Source organism: Dunckerocampus dactyliophorus, chromosome 2 (genome assembly GCF_027744805.1).
Source record: "Dunckerocampus dactyliophorus isolate RoL2022-P2 chromosome 2, RoL_Ddac_1.1, whole genome shotgun sequence".
Taxonomy (NCBI): Eukaryota; Metazoa; Chordata; class Actinopteri; order Syngnathiformes; family Syngnathidae; genus Dunckerocampus; species Dunckerocampus dactyliophorus.
The window spans coordinates 37,054,333-37,071,945 of record NC_072820.1 but is presented as its reverse complement, the minus strand read 5'-3'; the positions used below and the strand labels follow the sequence as shown (position 1 = coordinate 37,071,945).

The 17,613-nt window shown below is 40.0% G+C and overlaps 1 protein-coding gene across 4 annotated transcripts; it reads right to left on the bottom strand.

The window, feature by feature from the left end:
- Nucleotides 1–603: 603 nt before the first annotated feature.
- On the bottom strand, nucleotides 604–17,405 carry kctd5b (potassium channel tetramerization domain containing 5b). 4 transcript variants are annotated; one of them, XM_054768565.1, is made up of 8 exons: nucleotides 17,097–17,405; nucleotides 9,468–9,576; nucleotides 8,992–9,083; nucleotides 8,817–8,912; nucleotides 8,526–8,627; nucleotides 5,088–5,213; nucleotides 4,727–4,794; nucleotides 604–2,650 (listed from the first exon to the last, which is right to left on the bottom strand). In XM_054768565.1, exons 1-7 carry the CDS (start codon nucleotides 17,316–17,318, stop codon nucleotides 4,750–4,752), a joined length of 792 nt encoding a protein of 263 aa, XP_054624540.1. In that variant the 5' UTR covers nucleotides 17,319–17,405; the 3' UTR covers nucleotides 604–2,650; nucleotides 4,727–4,749. The 4 variants fall into 4 exon arrangements, with proteins under 4 accessions (XP_054624540.1, XP_054624542.1, XP_054624543.1 ...); XM_054768567.1 differs by lacking the exon at nucleotides 4,727–4,794 and having other exon boundaries at nucleotides 17,097–17,401; XM_054768568.1 differs by lacking the exon at nucleotides 8,526–8,627 and having other exon boundaries at nucleotides 17,097–17,398.
- Between the last annotated feature and the right edge of the window lie 208 nt (nucleotides 17,406–17,613).

Here is a 17,613-nt window from a genome sequence, read left to right as displayed (position 1 = left end):
TGTTTCAAGCAACACAAATTATTAAATTCTAAACAGGCATTGTTTATGGCAGCTATGCTGTACGGTTTAAGGAAACGACAAAAGAGGTCGCTATTGCTCTTTAACAATATATTTTTACGTGACATAATCACAATGACGGTACTGTAAATTTAAGGTAACGTGACTATTGTAAATTAAAAATACACGCAGACACATGACTGGCAACATTTTTATTGTGTTTCCTTTGCGCAAGACCACAATGATTTATCCCCTTAATCTTATTCATAGTTTATACACATTGCATAAGATCGTATAGCGTATTTAGTGATATGAGAACATTATTCATTGATGTAAATATTAAACTGAGGGTGGAAAGAAATGACAAACCATTCCTTCCTGTTACAAATATGATAATCTTGACTCATGCATCATCATGGTGGTGTGGCATATTATGACTTGAATGTAATACAAGCAGGGCACTTAAAAGTAGTAGGCTACAAATCTGATAAGATTTTCCATCACACAACAAAGTATAATGCATGCCATAGTCAACCACATAACCTGATTGTGAAGGGCTGTAAGCATCATCTCGAGGCCTTTTAAACATCTCCACTGAGGTTACTGAACAGCGACGCAATTAAATCTCACTGTCAAAAAAAAAAAAAAGAAAAAGTACCGCTGCTCTGAACCCACAAAGGTGAGTTTCATCATGTTAAAGCGAGCATTTCTGCCATCAAAGAGCAGAAATAAAGATTGTCTGCAACGCTCAAGTGGATGGATGGAGTGTGGTATCATCACTCAGCACGTCTGTCATCAGTTCATGTGGAGTGCTTGTTGCCATAGGTGCAGTCACACATTGTTTACATGCATGAGGGTGTGCAACACAGTACAAAATTGGAAGGCTTCAGAATACTATAGCAAATGTAAACACAGCCTAGAATTTGCAAAACACAGTCTACTCTGATTGAACCTTTGATAATCTCAATTGTAAAAGCCCTTGTGCGAGGGGAAATATGTGTATCTATAGTTTAAAAAAAAAAAACAAAAAAAAACATGCATCCATACTTAACTCTTCAACAATATAAAACTGTTTTAGTCAAGTGTGTGTGAATAAATGGAAGTCTTAAGAGTGTTGTTAGCATATGTACAAAGTGTGCTGACAATAAGAAAGGTTTGCTCTTCCCTGACACTAAATATCAATGTGTGCAATACACGTAAGACATTGGATTTTGGTCAATAAGGGTGAGGAAAAAGGCAATACTAAATTATTATTTCTGAATGAAACCTATCAAAACTGCACACCTGGAAATATGTTTAAAAAAAAAGTGTTCTAAATGTTGCAGTATTTACAGTAACATTACAGGCTGTTAGCAATGTGCACAGTGTTGTGTTCCCACTGTAGTGCTTGTAATGCTGTGTATTGACTACACAATTCAAAATGTTTAGAACAATCTGTCACATGGCAGGGGAAGGAGGGGGGGGGGGGGGGGGGGGAGAGAGAAAAGTACACATTTATAATGTAACAGTCAACTTCAAAGCAGAGTATCGCTTTGTTATTGTTAATAAAAACATGTCCAGGCATGTTCTCAGTGAAAAGACACCTTGTTCAATCTCACTCAGAAATCTCTTAAATCCTATACAAACTATGCAAAACAGGCTAATATTGTCAAGATTCTCTTTTTTTCTTTTTCTTTTTTAACAATCCAGTATAAACAACTTCCATTTGAAGTTGTGGTTTTTCTATACAGTGTACAAAACGTGCATTCTTTTTAAATGAGTTAAATATCCATATAGGTTTTTGATTATTTACACCAAAAGTAAAATTCTCTGGATATGAACAGATATTTGTTCACTGTCATCAAAACAGTTCCAGTCTGCAATCCTCTTACACCAAAAATACTTCTACCCTTAAAAATGATATCAAAAGAGATGTTCCCTCAAACAAAAAAACACAAAAGTAATAAGTCAGTCGGAAAAAGAAAACGCTAAAGGATGTTCCTGACAAAATGACTTATATAAAGACGTGTATAAACATGACGTCTCCAACCGAGATTTGTGAAAATATGACCAATCAAATGCAGCACTCCGAGTCTTAAATGATTGCAGAGGAAAGACTGAAATATCCTTAGGAGCGTTCGACAGTGCAGTGATGACCACATGCATCTGTAAAGGGGCAATGCTGCCTTGTTGGAAGACAATGCATGGCGCTACAGAAAAATAAAGTAGTACCATGACCACAGACCTTTGTGGTTTTTAAATAAATGCTAATTCCCTTCTTGCAATCTCCAAGAACTATTTTTAATATGATACCACAGCAAGTTGCAGGATCTAACTAACTCCATAGGTGACCCTGAGAGAATCACTGGCCAATATGATGAAGGCCATGTTTTTTCAATTAGCTTTAAAAAATTAAATTAAAAAAACCTGCCTCAAGTTAAAAAGTTCCAGTTCAAAATGTACAGGCACAAATTGTCAGTAAGCAGTCGTATTTACACCAAGAAATAAAAAATAAAATGGAGGGAAAACAAAATAAATGAACAACCCCCCGCCCACATGAAATCTCCTTTGTGCCAAGTAAGTCTTCCACAAGGATGATATGTTTGCATCATAACACCTGCGAGCTCATAATACTCAATCCTCTTCACATTCGGGAACCCCTTTCCTGAAGTATCTGTCAGGACACAGAAGGAGGATGTCAATTAAACATTTGGTGACCTTTATTCCAAAAGCAACTAACAGTCTGTAAGCAAAAAACTTGCAGTGATACAGTATAACCAGACAGCTTGCTGGGGAGGTGAACTATGGAGGGATTCTGTACATTTGACTGACATGCTAATGCTGCCTTCCAGACCGCTCTGGAAATTTAGACCTCCCTACTAGCGAAAAGTGCATCGGAACGCCATTCCAAATTGGAGTTACTACTCCTTGGGGCACTCGATGTATCCAAAGTTCACGCAGACAGTCTACAGAGGTTGTCAGCCATACTTTCAACTGTAACGCTGTGAGGTTGGACCTCAGAAGCTCCAAGTGGGATATTTCCTACTTCTCAGCAGTATAGAATGCAGCAGGAAGTTGCCTTTCTCCTCACCGTGAGAACATTACTAAATTGCGTCCAATACTCCCTCAAACAAAAATAACAGGTGGCTGTAAGGACCAATAACGCCATGTGTCGCAGCAGTCTCGACCACAACACACGGCATCTGTAGAGCTGAGGTTTACAGTGTGACTGCCAAATGTATTTACCACTTGTTTTTTTTTAAATTGTTTTTACTTGTTGTTTAAAATATTTTACTGTTTTAAGTGTCTTAGTTTTTATTTGATCTTTTAGTTTTTACTGTAGTAATTTCTAATTTTTCTTCTTATTTGTGGTTACACTAGTCTGTGCAGCACTTTGGAAACAGTGTTTATAAAATGTGCTATATAAATAAAGTGCATTGTATAGTATTGTATTTGAAGAGTAAATGCGAGGCATTGCACTTAGGCACTTAGCACTACTAGGCTTGTTATTATCATGGTTCATGGTTTTAATCCTGAACATGTATGAGTCAAACAGTAGCACATCACATAGTACAATTCACAATTTTGCATGTCCAAAAAGGAGTAGGAAGAAGCAAAGCTTATTTAATCCTACCCCTCATCAGTTTCACATCAGTTGCAATACATTTATTCACCTCTTGTTCTTCCAAGTGTACTTTGTAGGTCTACATGACAATGTAGTGCAATCATAGCCAAGGTTTTTACTTACTAAAAGGAAGCTAGAGGCTTAATAATAACTGATAACTGATAAAATACTTCAATTAAGTACAACCGAACTCAGTTTTGCTCCCGCTGCCGCATGCATGCTAGCGTATGTTTTTTTTTTATTGTAGCGTCGCTGGGAGCACGTCCTGTTCCCAGCCTACTTTGCGGTAATGTTTTGGTGCAAATGCTCTTAAAGTTACATGTTTGACCAGGAAATAGCAAGCTCAAAAGAAGACGCCTTTTTTATGTGGAACAACTGACAGTTTGTGTGGATCTTGTGAATGATTGTGACTGAGCTAGGACTCAGTAATTAAAGTCTACACACGACGCCTTCATTGATTGAAACACAAAACTTTTTCGTGCATGAAGCTTCTACTTGAGTTGGTAGTTTGGCTGCTATATGCAGTCAAATATTGACCAAGGGAGACAAAATGGGTGGCTGCTGGCTGCGTTGGACAGGTGACTGCTATACACAGGGTCTATAACATGTAAATTTGCTGTGGGGGATTTTCCAGTGGCTGCTATAGGCAGGTGGCCCTTCTATAAAGGTGGCCGCTAAGACAGGTTTGACTGTACTACTAGTGGTTTGGTGTGAGGCTGGCCTCCTCTGGGGAGGCACCCGAAGACTTCAGGGGAAAAACATATTTAAAAACAAAACATATTTTCAAATCTGCTTAACTAATTTAAGTTATGCTTAAAATGCAAAATTAATGGATTTCCCCAAGTCCAAACACCTGGGTGAGCAGAAAATCCATTTTTCGAGGGGGGGAGGGGGCACCAACTGTATTATGTTCTTTGACGGGAGACTGACTGTGGCATACTTTGAAAACAACCCTTACATTAAGCCATTAGCCTAGGCTTTTTGAAGGCATGCAAATTCATTTCCAACATAGGTAAATCCAGAAAATATATCAGAAACATTAGGGCATCAAAGAGAAATGGGAAAGGGGGAAAACTAGAAAGAGGCTGTGGGGGAGTGATGGACTACAGCCAGTTGAACGCTCACCAGTGAGTCATGAGTGCTCAACCCTAATCAGAGTCATTCATTTCATAATCCGTGTCTTCGTCGTCACTCTGAGCAACATGCAGCATGCAGACAGCACAGAAGAAGACAAGAGAGCCACACTTTAGAAACAATGGAAATGAATGGGAGGAAGGGACATGTTGGAAAAGCATGAAAAAACAGGGGAATGCATTCACACAAGGGTTGACTAACACAAATAACTTCATGCAATTGAACACCCCAATGCAAATATGCACATTGCTATTAACGCCTCACATGTGACACACGAGTACAGTTGCTCTACATTACCACCAAACATTAAGTATGGCTGACGTCATATAAACACACAGTCACACATGCTTACCTTTGCCTTCTCACTGGGCTCACTGTTTGTCCCGTAGGATTGATTGTGCAGCTCCTTGGAGACGACGCACAGGAACTCAGCTTGGTCTTCGTTGCCGTAGTTGTAAGAGGAGCCAATGCTGACCAGCTAGAGAAACAAGAGAGCAAAGGTTGAGGAATGAAAGAATTGAAAGAAAGGGGCGTGGGTAGAGGGAGACTCTACAGGTTAACATTTATTGTTTGTGTGTAATTGAATTAGTTTGCTGAAATTGAGTATTTTTATGGTGTTATAAACAAAAAAAAGAGGTGTACTTGTTACTTTTTGGTATGTGTTGTCACATTTGTATAATTGTTTAACACTATTTCTCAGGTCTGCTGACATGTAAACAAGTACCCACAGAACAAAAAAAAAAAAAAAGGCGGGGGGTGTGGGGGTGTTGCGTTTACACTTAAAACATTTACCGTACAAAACAATCAAGAAAAAAAAGAGTGCACACCAATGTTGTACATACAACATAATCTACAGATAAGAAGATTAAGAATCAAGAAGGGGGGGACTTGACCACACTAGGTAAACATGCCAGTTCACAAGTCAGTGGGGAACGTAGACGTGAGCAGGTCAGCACAAGCTTGTTGAAGTCAAAAACTAAAACTTAAATGTAGAACACAAACAAAAAACTCTTATAAGGCAACCTTGAAACAGGCTCACCTATATTAATCTGTCAACACAATGCTAGCGGTAAAAAAGAAATACCGTACCATATCCAGAGAAAACATACACAAAAACCACAATTTCACCAAAGGAATTACTTAAAGGGATAATTCAGATTTTTTTACATGAAGTTGTATGACATCCTTATCAGCAGTGTAGTGAATCAACAGTGACTTTTCCCCCCACTTCGCCCCATGAGCTGAGTTCTGGTTGTTTTTTGGTGTTGAGGAAAGTAGTTCCGGCTAGTTGGTGGAGTCATTTCCATCACCTCCTTCACAGAGTTTATTGCTGGGATAGTGAAAGTAGCCGAACTTTGTCAGATGGAGTTAGAACGGGCAGAGAGAGAGAAGAGGGACAGAAGTGCTGAAGCTGGACCCACAGCTGTAGATTTGGATAGACCTACATACGTGGGTATACCTACATTCTTTTTTTTCCATGTTATTTTGACTAATTTCCAAATGACACTGGACATCTATGTCAGTTCTTTTAGAAACTCACATACAGCAAACATATACAGTATATTGTGACTGGAAGCATACTCAGAAACGTGGAGACGATCCACACTTCCACATAGCTTACTAGAAAAACAATGTCACTAGAAATTTTGAATGGGCCTGCCCTTGCAATTACCACCGGTATGGCACTATATTCTTGCAGGTCACTACGTTATCACAACCTCGACACTGGGATTGATATGCCCACCGTGTCGGTAATGTCGACATTGGGATCGTTCCACCCACCGCTTTCTATGGTTTGCGATTGCTCTCTGCAGGATGTAGTGAGCATGGTATTCCTCACTAATTACTCTATCAAAGTTATTTTATGGACAAAGACAGCATTACCGTAGCACCCTGCTAATTTATTGTGTGCATTATAAAGTTCATCAATAGAAATATGTTTGGTTCATTGCCTGAAGAATATTGTACTATATAATAATGTACTGTATAATGTTTATTTCACAATGAACTCAGAATGAAGTGACGAAAAGGTATTTTAAAAACTGTATGTAATTGTTGCTTTTACATAGGTATGTTTCATTAAGATATGTATTTTAAATTCTTGGTTTTATTCTGAAGTTTTAAGATGCTTTTATTTTGAAGGGATGTTTACCGGTCACCGTTACACAAAATGTCACTCTCTATAATTTTTTTTCATATATCGTATCCATGGAGCAAGTGGATAAATTGTAAGTGTAAGCCATCTACCCACACCAGGGATCGATCACAGAACCTCCGGAAAGGAAGGCGAGACCACTGAGCTAAACAGCCGGAAAGTCACCAATGTTACATTACACTGCTGATGGCGATGTCATACAACTTCATGTCAAAAAATCCGACCTATCCCTTTAAAACTCTCAAGACAAAACGTGTATTTAAACATCCTATTTGATGATTGTTAGTGACTGCCATTTTACCGCCCACTTATAATTTCATGAAAAGATCTGCTCATCTAACCACCAACTGCAATTTTTTTCAAAATAACCAAAAAAATGCTCCCCACGAAAGAAGGAAAGAGCAGATGAACAATCTTGATGCACACCCTGAAAAACACACATCAGCAACTCCTGGCCTAGGAAGACTGTTGGCCCTGTGATTATAGAGTATGAGTACGCAGGCTAGTTATCAGCCTTTTGTCTCGTGGTGTGCATGTCCAAACATGCACTGAGTAGACGCTACTGCTGCAGATGTCTACCAAGCCTTTCTCAAATGGCGCATCGGTGCGGCAAAAAGTTCTAAATAATGTCAACTAACACACGTATTATGATTATACATGCATGAAAATCAACACTCTCCACAAAGTGCTGTTGGGAAAAATACACTTCAAGCAGCATAAATAATTATTTTTTTCCCCCTCCATATTCCTCCACTATAGTGATGACCTATAAGTAGGCCTGTCACGATAATCAATTAATCATTATATTAATCAATTTAAGAAAACAAAGTCGATAATTTTGCCGGCATCGATAAATTGACATCTGCATGTATGAGTGTTTGTTTTCCTCGTCTCTCTGCAGCACACAGACTGGATGACAAAAGGGTTCACTTTGCATTTGTTTGTGCGCATTGGTTCTATAGTGGAATGAACAGAGAGAGTGAACCCTCCTGTCACCCATTCAGGTACTCGGACTGATCCACCAATGTTAAAGTCAATTAAAGTACTGTACCATATTCTCACATATTTATTGCAAGTCAGTTTACCAGCCCAATGATTTTGCAGCTATGTTAAGGTCATTCCATAAAACAAAATGGCCATTATGTCATTATAAAGCTAATCTCCATACAAAAAATCCTCCCTTGCAGCCAAGTAAGCTGTACACTTATGATTCTAGCAGTTTCCCCATTTAACCTGTGTAAGAAGATTACTGACATTTTGACTCTGGATAATTGCCAAAAGCAGTTCAAAACACATCTAATGTCAAATTCTGTGTATCACAACAAAAATATTTGCGAGATTAAATAAAACCGCCCTAAAAAATACAGTAGCAAATGTTTATCAGACCAGAGTGGCTAATGACAAGCTCGAAAAACATGTGAGTGTAAATAAAATAAGAAAACTGGTGCCAGATGTTCTTCTTGGTCAAACTGACGAAGAAGCAATATGAACAGATTCAACTTTAAAAAAAAAAAAAAAAAAAAAAAAAGGGACCAACATCTAACTATGTCTACACAGCACTTCAGGTAGGGGGTGTATGAGCAACAAGGGGACCATGCAGTGACCAGCCCTTGTACAGAAACATGTGAGACACACCTCTCCGCTGTTTGGCAAAGCCGACGCCTCTCCCTTCACTTCCCTTGACACAATGAGCAGAAACTCTGACTGGTGGGCCCGCCCGTAACCTATACTGACAAGCTGCAACAACCAATCAGAGCACAGGAGGGATGCTCGGATCACATATGGGGACATTCAAAAAGATGGGATTTACCGGATACTGACACTAAGGTTTTGACTACGTAAGCATAGCGAGGAGTGGGTGAAAGCACATGAACACAGGACCACTGCTGTAATCCCCACAATCACCACGCTTCCAGGAAGCTTTACCTGTTCAAACTTCCAGCCGTCCGACATGGTTGACACCATCTGTGTCAGCTCCTCTTCTTGGCACTGCAGCACTCGATACACGTGCTTCACTGGCACCTGAAAGGAAAGCACATGTTGAGCGCTGAGAGAATATCATAGGAAGAAATACTGCAAATGATGATGAGAGGTCACACACCTGCGATGTCTTGCAGTCTCTGTCCCTGATCTTGTCCTTGATGAGTTTTATTAATGATGTGATGTTGTAAAACTCTGCTTCTTCAAGGACACCTGAGACATAAATCATTTCCCTCAGCCATGATTATTTTGCTTGGCTTTCAAAAGACAAGGCAAAACTATTCGTGTTGCACTGGTAGTTTGTTGGCCCTGGAATGTGGGTGGGCATGTAGGTGTATTTTGAAACTTCTGCTTGTGAAAAAAAACCCCATCAATAACTAAAAAAAAAAAAAACTAAACTTAAAAAAAATAAATAAATAAATAGTGGAACTCCGTAACCTTTATTTACTTTAAAAAGAGGTTAACTTCTTTTTACACAATATTAAAGCATTGCACAGTTAATAAAGCTATGAGCGCTGTCCCGAAACAAACTGTACGACCTTGGAGGGTCCACTGTGCATTGTCTTCCAGCCAGTAACAGTGATGTGGCCATGTTACCTTCCTCTGCTAGGTCCCTGTTGAGCACCAGTTTGCCATGCCTCAAGTAGTTGAGCACTGGTCCAAAATAAGTAGGGTCTCTGTCGATGAGATAGGCACCAGTTTCATCCTGAAAAGAAGGGGAGGAATATCAACTTTATACAATTAACACAAAACATCAGCATTCCTACAGTATGTACTTTCATAAAGGGTGATAAAGAAGTAAAACAAACGAGATGCACATTCATGAGGCCGGCTTCTGTTTTCATCATCTCCCGACTGGATGGATGTCTGCACACAGGCTTTGGAATATCAGTTTACTATCCCGCAGGCCTTGGATTTGATCCTGATTCCTTCACAGCCACTGGGTATTCCCCTATTTCTGTACGTTCTGTGATTAGGCCAGCTTTGTCTCACGGGGGACGAGGGGGCTCAAACAATTAGAGCGGAAAAGGATTGGGAAGCGCAGGCTGAACATGTCAAGGGATTTGGGAGAAAGCACCTTGGCTTACAAGCAACAATTAGCCCACTAGCCTGGCCTGACACACAACCTTAAAGGCAATTGAAGGTTTAACATCAGGCAAGTACGGAGAGGCAATCTACGTAGCTTGGATTGAGGTGCAAAGCACAGGAGGTCGCTGCAGCTTCCTCGATTTACCCAAGAACTGAACCTAAAATCTAACATGCAAGCCATTTATTTTTTACTCAAACATGTGCATTCAGAGCTGTGTGTGTGTGTGTCCTCATGGGTACAGTTATCTCAATCTGTTCAATTATGGAAAAATGTCCTAGTGTATTTTCTTTGATGATGAATATCTGCACTGATAGCAGGTTGCCCTTCTTTCCATAGTCAAAAATATAACCGCTGGGACCCAGCGGACTTCTATTCTTGCTCTGTCTGTTTTTGGCACTTCTATAGAGACTCAAGTCGCACCTGCATGTGATGGAGCATACAGCTCTACACTGTCTACAACTTAACATGAAAATTAGTCTTTTTGGGTCATAGTCAGTGTGCTAGTTTGCAAACACAACAGACTTGGGTAGGAATCTAGATTGACTCCTCAAGAGTTCCGTGACAAATGGTGTCAGAATTGGGATGGACAACAACAATTCTACTTCTGACACCATTTTGGAGGTCCAGTTGGAATCACTTGTGGGACAGGTCATGACCACAGGAGAGAATTATTGAATATGAAGATTTCACAAATCCTGCGATTGGCTGGCGACCAGTCCAGGATGCACCCCTCCTCTTGCCCAGAGTAAGCTGGGATAGGCTCCAGCATACCCCTGCCCTGCAAACCTAGTGAGGATAAGCGGCATACAAGATGGATGGATGGGATGGCTTTCAGAAATCCAACTGGTTCTTTTTTGTATAAAGTACTGCAAAAACCCAAATATTATATTATTATTATTATATTTGAGGCTGTAAATTTTTTTAAGAAAACGGGTTGTCCTTAATATCTCCCTTGCATTGTCCACTTCTGTGCATTCATGGCAAGGCTGACACACACTAGCGCCTTCGTTAGCTTGTCCATAATAAACATTAGCCCTTAGTGGAGTGCAGACCTCTACCAAGGCCAAACAGTGGCCCATTCATCGACCTCGTAGCTTAGCAGCCAGTTTTTTAAAAAAATCTTACATTTCAGTCAATAAATGGTCCACTCCAGTAATGCATATAAAGTCCTTCACAACTGCCAAATTTTCACATGATTAAAAATTTTTTGGGGGTATATTGCTTAATTAGTTTTTACGTTTCACGGGTGACAAACATACAGAGGCAAAAACTTATCCTGCTGCCTTGTACAAAGATAACAAATTACATATAGATAACTGCTTTCCCAAACTCCCCATCTGATCCCGTATCCCGGACAACAAAACAATGAAAAGACAATAGACAAGCCATTATATCTTCATTTGACCTATGTACACTGACAAGATAAACACATGCTGGACTTCTACTGGCTAAAACCAATCACTTAAACCAAAGACAGCAGATTATATAAAAACGTGTCAACACCCACAACAAGTAGAATTAGGTCAGTTCAGTGTAGGTCAGGCATATTACATGATTTATTTAGCCGTTGGGCCTTGAAACGATGGTGAGATTGCAGCCCCATCGCATACATGCAGTGACCCACACGCATCAAACACAGGATGTCTATATGGGCCATCTGGAAATGTAACACAACAGTCGATCCTCAATTGAGCTAAACATCACTGTGTCAGCGTGCACAAACAATTAACGCTATCAAAAAGAAGCCTTTACACACTGCTGCCTCGGGAATATAGACAAAGATGCACTATGGTTGGCTGCAGGAAGAAAAAAAAAAAAAAAAAAGACCCCTGCAGAAAGAGCGTTTAAAGATGTTGCAATAGTGCCTCTGAGTCACATGACTGCAGCTACTTAGCCAAGTGGAAGTCTGATCCTTGTAGCGTAGGAGCCAGAATCCCCCTGGAGTAGAAGCGGTAATGGCATAGTCAAATAGGCCTTCATCTTTTAAATAATACACACAAAGCATCAGGGCAGGATTATATGCAGCGCCTAATGTTTCAAAAAATATTACAAACACCGGTCTTTGAATGAGAGGAAAACGCTCCCCTTTGACGATGTTAAGGCCGATTTATATTTTTACCCATACTTTGAGTAAACATTTACAACCAAAAGGTTTCAGCTCCATTCTGAAGTCCTCAGGATGGTTTTATTGCTCCGGTGTCGAGCCAAGGACCCACAGCAACCTGAAAGACGGGACAAATTAGCTCACTTGTAGATGACGACATCAACCGTGAACTATTTTAACGTGTAAACTGGCTAATAACCACAATAAATCAGCCTAGAATGATCACAGCACTCCTACTGAGAGAGGATTGAGCAATAGGAGAGGACATCACTGTTCAATATTTACATGGCCTCACGATGTGCTCAGGCAAGACATACTTTTTTTTTGCATGTTTGTGACACTAAAATGTTTGAGATCATCAAACAAATGTAAATATTAGTCAATGACAACACAATGAACACAAAATGCAGTTTTTAAATAAAACGTATTAAGGGGAAAAAAATCCAAACCTACCTGTACCTGGCCCTTTGTGAAACAGTGATTGCCCCCTAAATCTAAATAACTAGTTGGGCCACCCTTAGCAGCAACATCTGCAATCAAGCGTTTGTGATAACTTGCAATGAGTCTCTTACAGCGCTGTGGAGGAACTTTGGCCCACACATCTTCGCAGAATTGTTGTAATTCAGCCAGATTGCAGGGTTTCCCAGCATGAAGCACCTTTTTAAAGTCATGCCTCAGGTCTCAACAGGATTCAGGTCAGGACTTTGACTAGGCCACTCCAAAGTCTTCATCTTGTTTTTCTTCATCCAATCAGAGGTGGACTTGCTTTGTCCTGCTGCAGAACCCAGGTTCCCTTCAGCGTGAGGTCACAAACAGATGGCCAGATATTCTCCTTCAGGATTTTTGCGTAGACAGCAGAATTCATAGTTCCATTCATCACAGCAAGTTTTCATGCAGCAGCAAAACAGCTCCAGACCATCACACCACCACAACCACATTTTACTGTTGGTATCATGTTCTTTTTCTGAAATGCAGCGTTACTTTTTTTGCCAGATGTAATGGGACACACACCTTTCAAAAAAGTTGAACTTTTGTCTCGTCAGACCAGAGAGTATTTTCCCAAAGGTCTTGGGGATCATTAAGATGTTTTCTGGCAAAATTGAGACAAGCCTGAATGTTCTTTTTGTTCAGCGGTGGTTTTCTTCTTGGAACTCTGCCATGCAGGCCGTTTTTGGCCAGGGTTTTTCTTGCGGTGGAGTCATGAACACTGACCTTAACTGTGGAAAGTGAGGCCTGCAGGTCTTGGGCTGTTGTGGGGTCTTTTGTGCCCTCTTGGATAAGTCGTCGCTGCGCTCTTTGGGTAATTTTGCTTGACCGGCGACTCCTGGGAAGGTTCACCACCGTTCCATGTTTTCGCCATTTGTGGAGAATGGCTCTCACTGTGGTTCGCTGGAGTCCCAAAGCTTTAGAAATGGCTTTATAAACCTTTTCCACTTGAACTTGTGTGATAAACCACAGTTATGTTTTAACGGGGGACTTTTACCCCCACACAGGGTCATGCACTGTTGGTTTGGATGTTTTTTCTCCATTCATAATAACAGGTTTCATTTAAAAACTGCATTTTGTGTTCAGTTGTGTTGTCATTGACTAATATTTAAATTTAAGTGTGACAAACGTGCAAAAAAAAAAAAAAGAAATCATGAAAGGGGTAAACACTTATCCCACCACTGTACAAGCTGAATTCAGCATCAAATGTGGCCACATCTTACCCCCCAACCCTCCCCCATATGTTGGGCAGAGGAGCTCTGGCCACAAATGAAAATGTTAAAAGGAACACAAATCTTTTGTGATGGGATGCTTGAAAAATTCATGCAGCTCTCAAAGTGAGAATGGCGGGTCTCTGCTTGAGTAGTCTGAGAGGAGTCAGGCTCCAAAAAGCATCTGTGAGGTGCATCTCTTCCATCCGCTTGTTGATTTGGACAGGCTAACCCTTTCTGCTTGACTTCTTGCCACATAAGCAATAATGAAAAACCATTTGATGTATAAACATGAGAGTATGCCATTGGAAAATGTTCGGAATTAAAACAATAGTGACAGTGGTTACGACCATGCACGTGATATCACCACCTCCACTTTCTCCCCTCGTCTAACCCCACGTGCAAAACTGACTCCAGTCAACAACATGAATAATACAGTTTCAAGAGTCCCACTGAAGCACGTCAGCCTGCATGATTGAGCAATAAACCTATCATCTCCTTAGCAAAACACAATACTGCATTTGCTCAAGATGATAAAAGGCACGTCATCTTCTTTCGCTGGCACGTATACAATGCTGCATAAAAACTGCCAAAATATTAGGTACATATGTGCAATCTAATGTAGGCTAATGCAAAATTTCCTTTTAAAAGAGAGAAAAGTGACTCAATATAGAAAGGGACATATAATTAGCAAAGCAAAGGTCATACAATTTGAAGTTTGATGACAAAAATATGCCACAAAGTTTCAACGGCAACCCTGCATGTCAGAAAATCTTGTGAAACCTCAGTTCAAAGTGCATCAAAAGACCGGTTCTAAATGAGTGTGGTCTACTTTTTTGCAACGCTTCATCCCAAAAAGAACTGATGTTAGCAGCTACCGCTTGCTGCTCATGACTGGCTGGCTGCCATCACTTGTAGTTAAGCTCAAATGTTCAGTTGTTAATGGTGGTTAACTTCTTTATACGCTTGTGATATGGTGAGCCTCTCCTCAGAGAACATAAAAACGGTCTGGGGCCTCCTCTAGTCCCCAAATATGATTTTCTGGGGCCTATTTTGTGTTTTCTGCTCAACCCTGGCTGTGTCCTCTCACCCTAACACCTTAAAAAAAAAATAAGTTAATTTTGCTTTTTATCTTTTGGTCTTTAGTTTGTTCAAGCTGCTCCATCTCCACTGAAGTCTTTTATAATGCCTTGCGGGCAAAAACCACTAGAGTAATTGTTTAAAAGTGAGCTCTGCAGCACAATTCATTAGGGTTATTCATCATTAATTTGTCGTTAACTTATTACACGGGTATGTTAAAAATTTAACTTCAAGCATTGCTTGTTCATAAAGTTTTTATGATGGCATCAGCTCAGTCGTGGAACAGAATATTTCAAATCCTATTATTAAAAACCGTCAAACCTCGGTTTCCGAACAAACCGTTTTTTGTGTGATTCAATTTTCAACAAAAAATTTGGTCACAAGCTTGCCTCGGTTTTTGCACAAAGCACCCCACAAGTTACTGACTCACTGTTCGTGCCTTGTTTGAATGCAACAGCTAAATAACCTGTCATGGGGTCAAAGATTATTACAAAGATTTTCTGCTCTTCAACATCCACAAAAGGTAAAAAATATGTTAATGTTTATTTACTCATTTCATTTGTCATTTATAATTATTTTGCATTGTTTTCTGCACATAAAAATATAAATATTCGCTATTATTTATTTATCTGCTAATATTTCTGGGTGTCTGGAACATAATTGGATTTACATGATTTCTTATGGGAAAAATTGCCTCGGTTTTGTCAGACCTTTTGGTCCAAATTAATAACAAAAACTGAGATCCCACTGTATCCTAAATAAAATACCAATAAATCGGAAGTAAACCCGTGCGCTACAACGAAGAGGGAAAGTTCTACTGTACACAGTACAATAGAGCTTTACTATCAAGCTCCCATACTGGGTATTGGAACTAATGTGTCTCATGCATGTGTACACTTCATTTTAAACACTCAATGCGTTTAACTCAGTGTATATCATTTAAGACAAGGTGGTGAGTGATAGCACATCCACTAATAACCTTCTTACGTATGGAGCACTCTCCTAAATCAGACAGCACTCAGGAGTGAGGACAGTAATGGCCGGAGGTTCCTTCGACACACGCTTAAAACACAGGATTGACATGATCTGCAGCTCATTGAAGGATAAACTGACAAAAAGCAAGCCGATTATTTAAACCGATAGAGATTAAAATATTTGCATTAAAATACCACATAAGCCAAGTTCTCAATGTAGGGCAGATAATGAAAGTGGACAAAACAAATCATATTGGACGTGTTAAACGAGCAAAGTATATACAAAAGTGTGTCTCTCTCTCTCTCACACACACACACACACACACAGTGTATATGTGGACACTAATTCATTGTGTTTGACAGTTTTGCTCAGGGGGCTTAAAAGCCCCACCTCCTACTTGCTGTTCAAAAGCAGCAGATGCATAAACAGAGGCTCCTGCTTGTGGAGCATGTGGAGGCCATTGAAGGCAGAGAGGAGTGACTTCATCCCACTTGGCAGTGACTTCTTCACTAATGGTGGGAGCCTTGCCACCAGCACCGAGGCTCTTTGCTGCTGGGCAGTAACATTTAAACGTTGTGATCCAGAAATGTGATTAAATCAGTTAAAGCCAGTGGATATTAGTGGGTGGGTGGACTATAAATAAACAGTATAGCATTACAATGTGATAACAGTAAGACATGTAAAGAAAATAGGATTCACACACATATACATACAATAAAAGTCAATAATTATACAAAGCCCAAGTTTGGTAAGAAGCTCACTTTACGGTTATTTTTGGAGACAAATCATGACTTTCATTTTTAATTTTAATTGCTTTTTTTGGGAGATATGTATGCTAGCTGGTTGAGTGTAACGCAATGCAACGGCCTCGTAACAGGAGAAAGTTTCCAGCGACTGTGGACAGTAGATATTATCACCGAACAAATGCAATTAAAAGAAGGGTTAAAACACAACATTTCTCCTAAAATTACTTATATGTATGAGGAGGCACAGATAGAAACACGACAGAAATGCTAGCAACAGAAACGTTTGTCATGTGGTGACTGTAGGAATCTACAATGTTAATGCTAGCTAGCTTAAAAAGATCGGAGTTTGTGGTCATTATTTAAATGAATATACTTTAACGACACATTGGGTTAAGTAAAACACCTATCAACCAAGTCAATAATAATTAACTGTTAACAATGCCAGTGAGCAAATACGGGCAATTTTATCGAAAAGTAAAAGCCAAGTACGCTCCCAAGTGCTATGGCTAAGTAGCTTAGCAATGAAGCGTTTACCTTGTCAGAATCGAGCTCCGGGTCAGCTTGGCTCAGCCTGTAAAGAAATGATTTCGGATCGCGACACAATGTCTGCCTAGTTGTTAAAAAATAAGTCCCTCCGACGTTTAGCCGAATCCATTTCGACGACCCAGCACCGGAGGAGACGTTTCTGTCCGCCGGAGAGTGAGTCAGGCACCGGCGGTAAACGGAGCCGCTGCTTTCGGAGTTGTTCTCTGCCATCCCTCACCTCGGTCTTCTCCTCGGCCTTCACCTCGCCTTTGCTCGGCTGTCTGCTGTCTGCTGCGAGGCTGACGGGAAATATCTTTCGCTACACTACTCCTGGCTCGGGATGGGCGGGTCGATTCAATTATCTATAATATCGATACCGCACTAGAGTAATAAGATCGATATTTTTCAGTTCTCTTCTATGTTTATTTTACAAATGTATGTGTGTTTTGTTGTGTTGTTCATATTCTTACATTGTTGATATTGTTATATTGTTCACAAATGGACAAAGGAGGGCTTTGGGTCAAGT

Bases quoted from the DNA above. Each gene is read 5' to 3' on its own strand.
- kctd5b (XM_054768565.1), bottom strand. From the start codon at position 17,318: ATGGCAGAGAACAACTCCGAAAGCAGCGGCTCCGTTTACCGCCGGTGC. The intron at 9,084-9,467 runs GTAACATGGCCA...TTTATGTCTCAG, and splicing joins CAGGGACCTAGCAGAGGAAG to GTGTCCTTGAAGAAGCAGAG. The intron at 8,913-8,991 runs GTGTGTGACCTC...CTTTCCTTTCAG, and splicing joins GAGACTGCAAGACATCGCAG to GTGCCAGTGAAGCACGTGTA.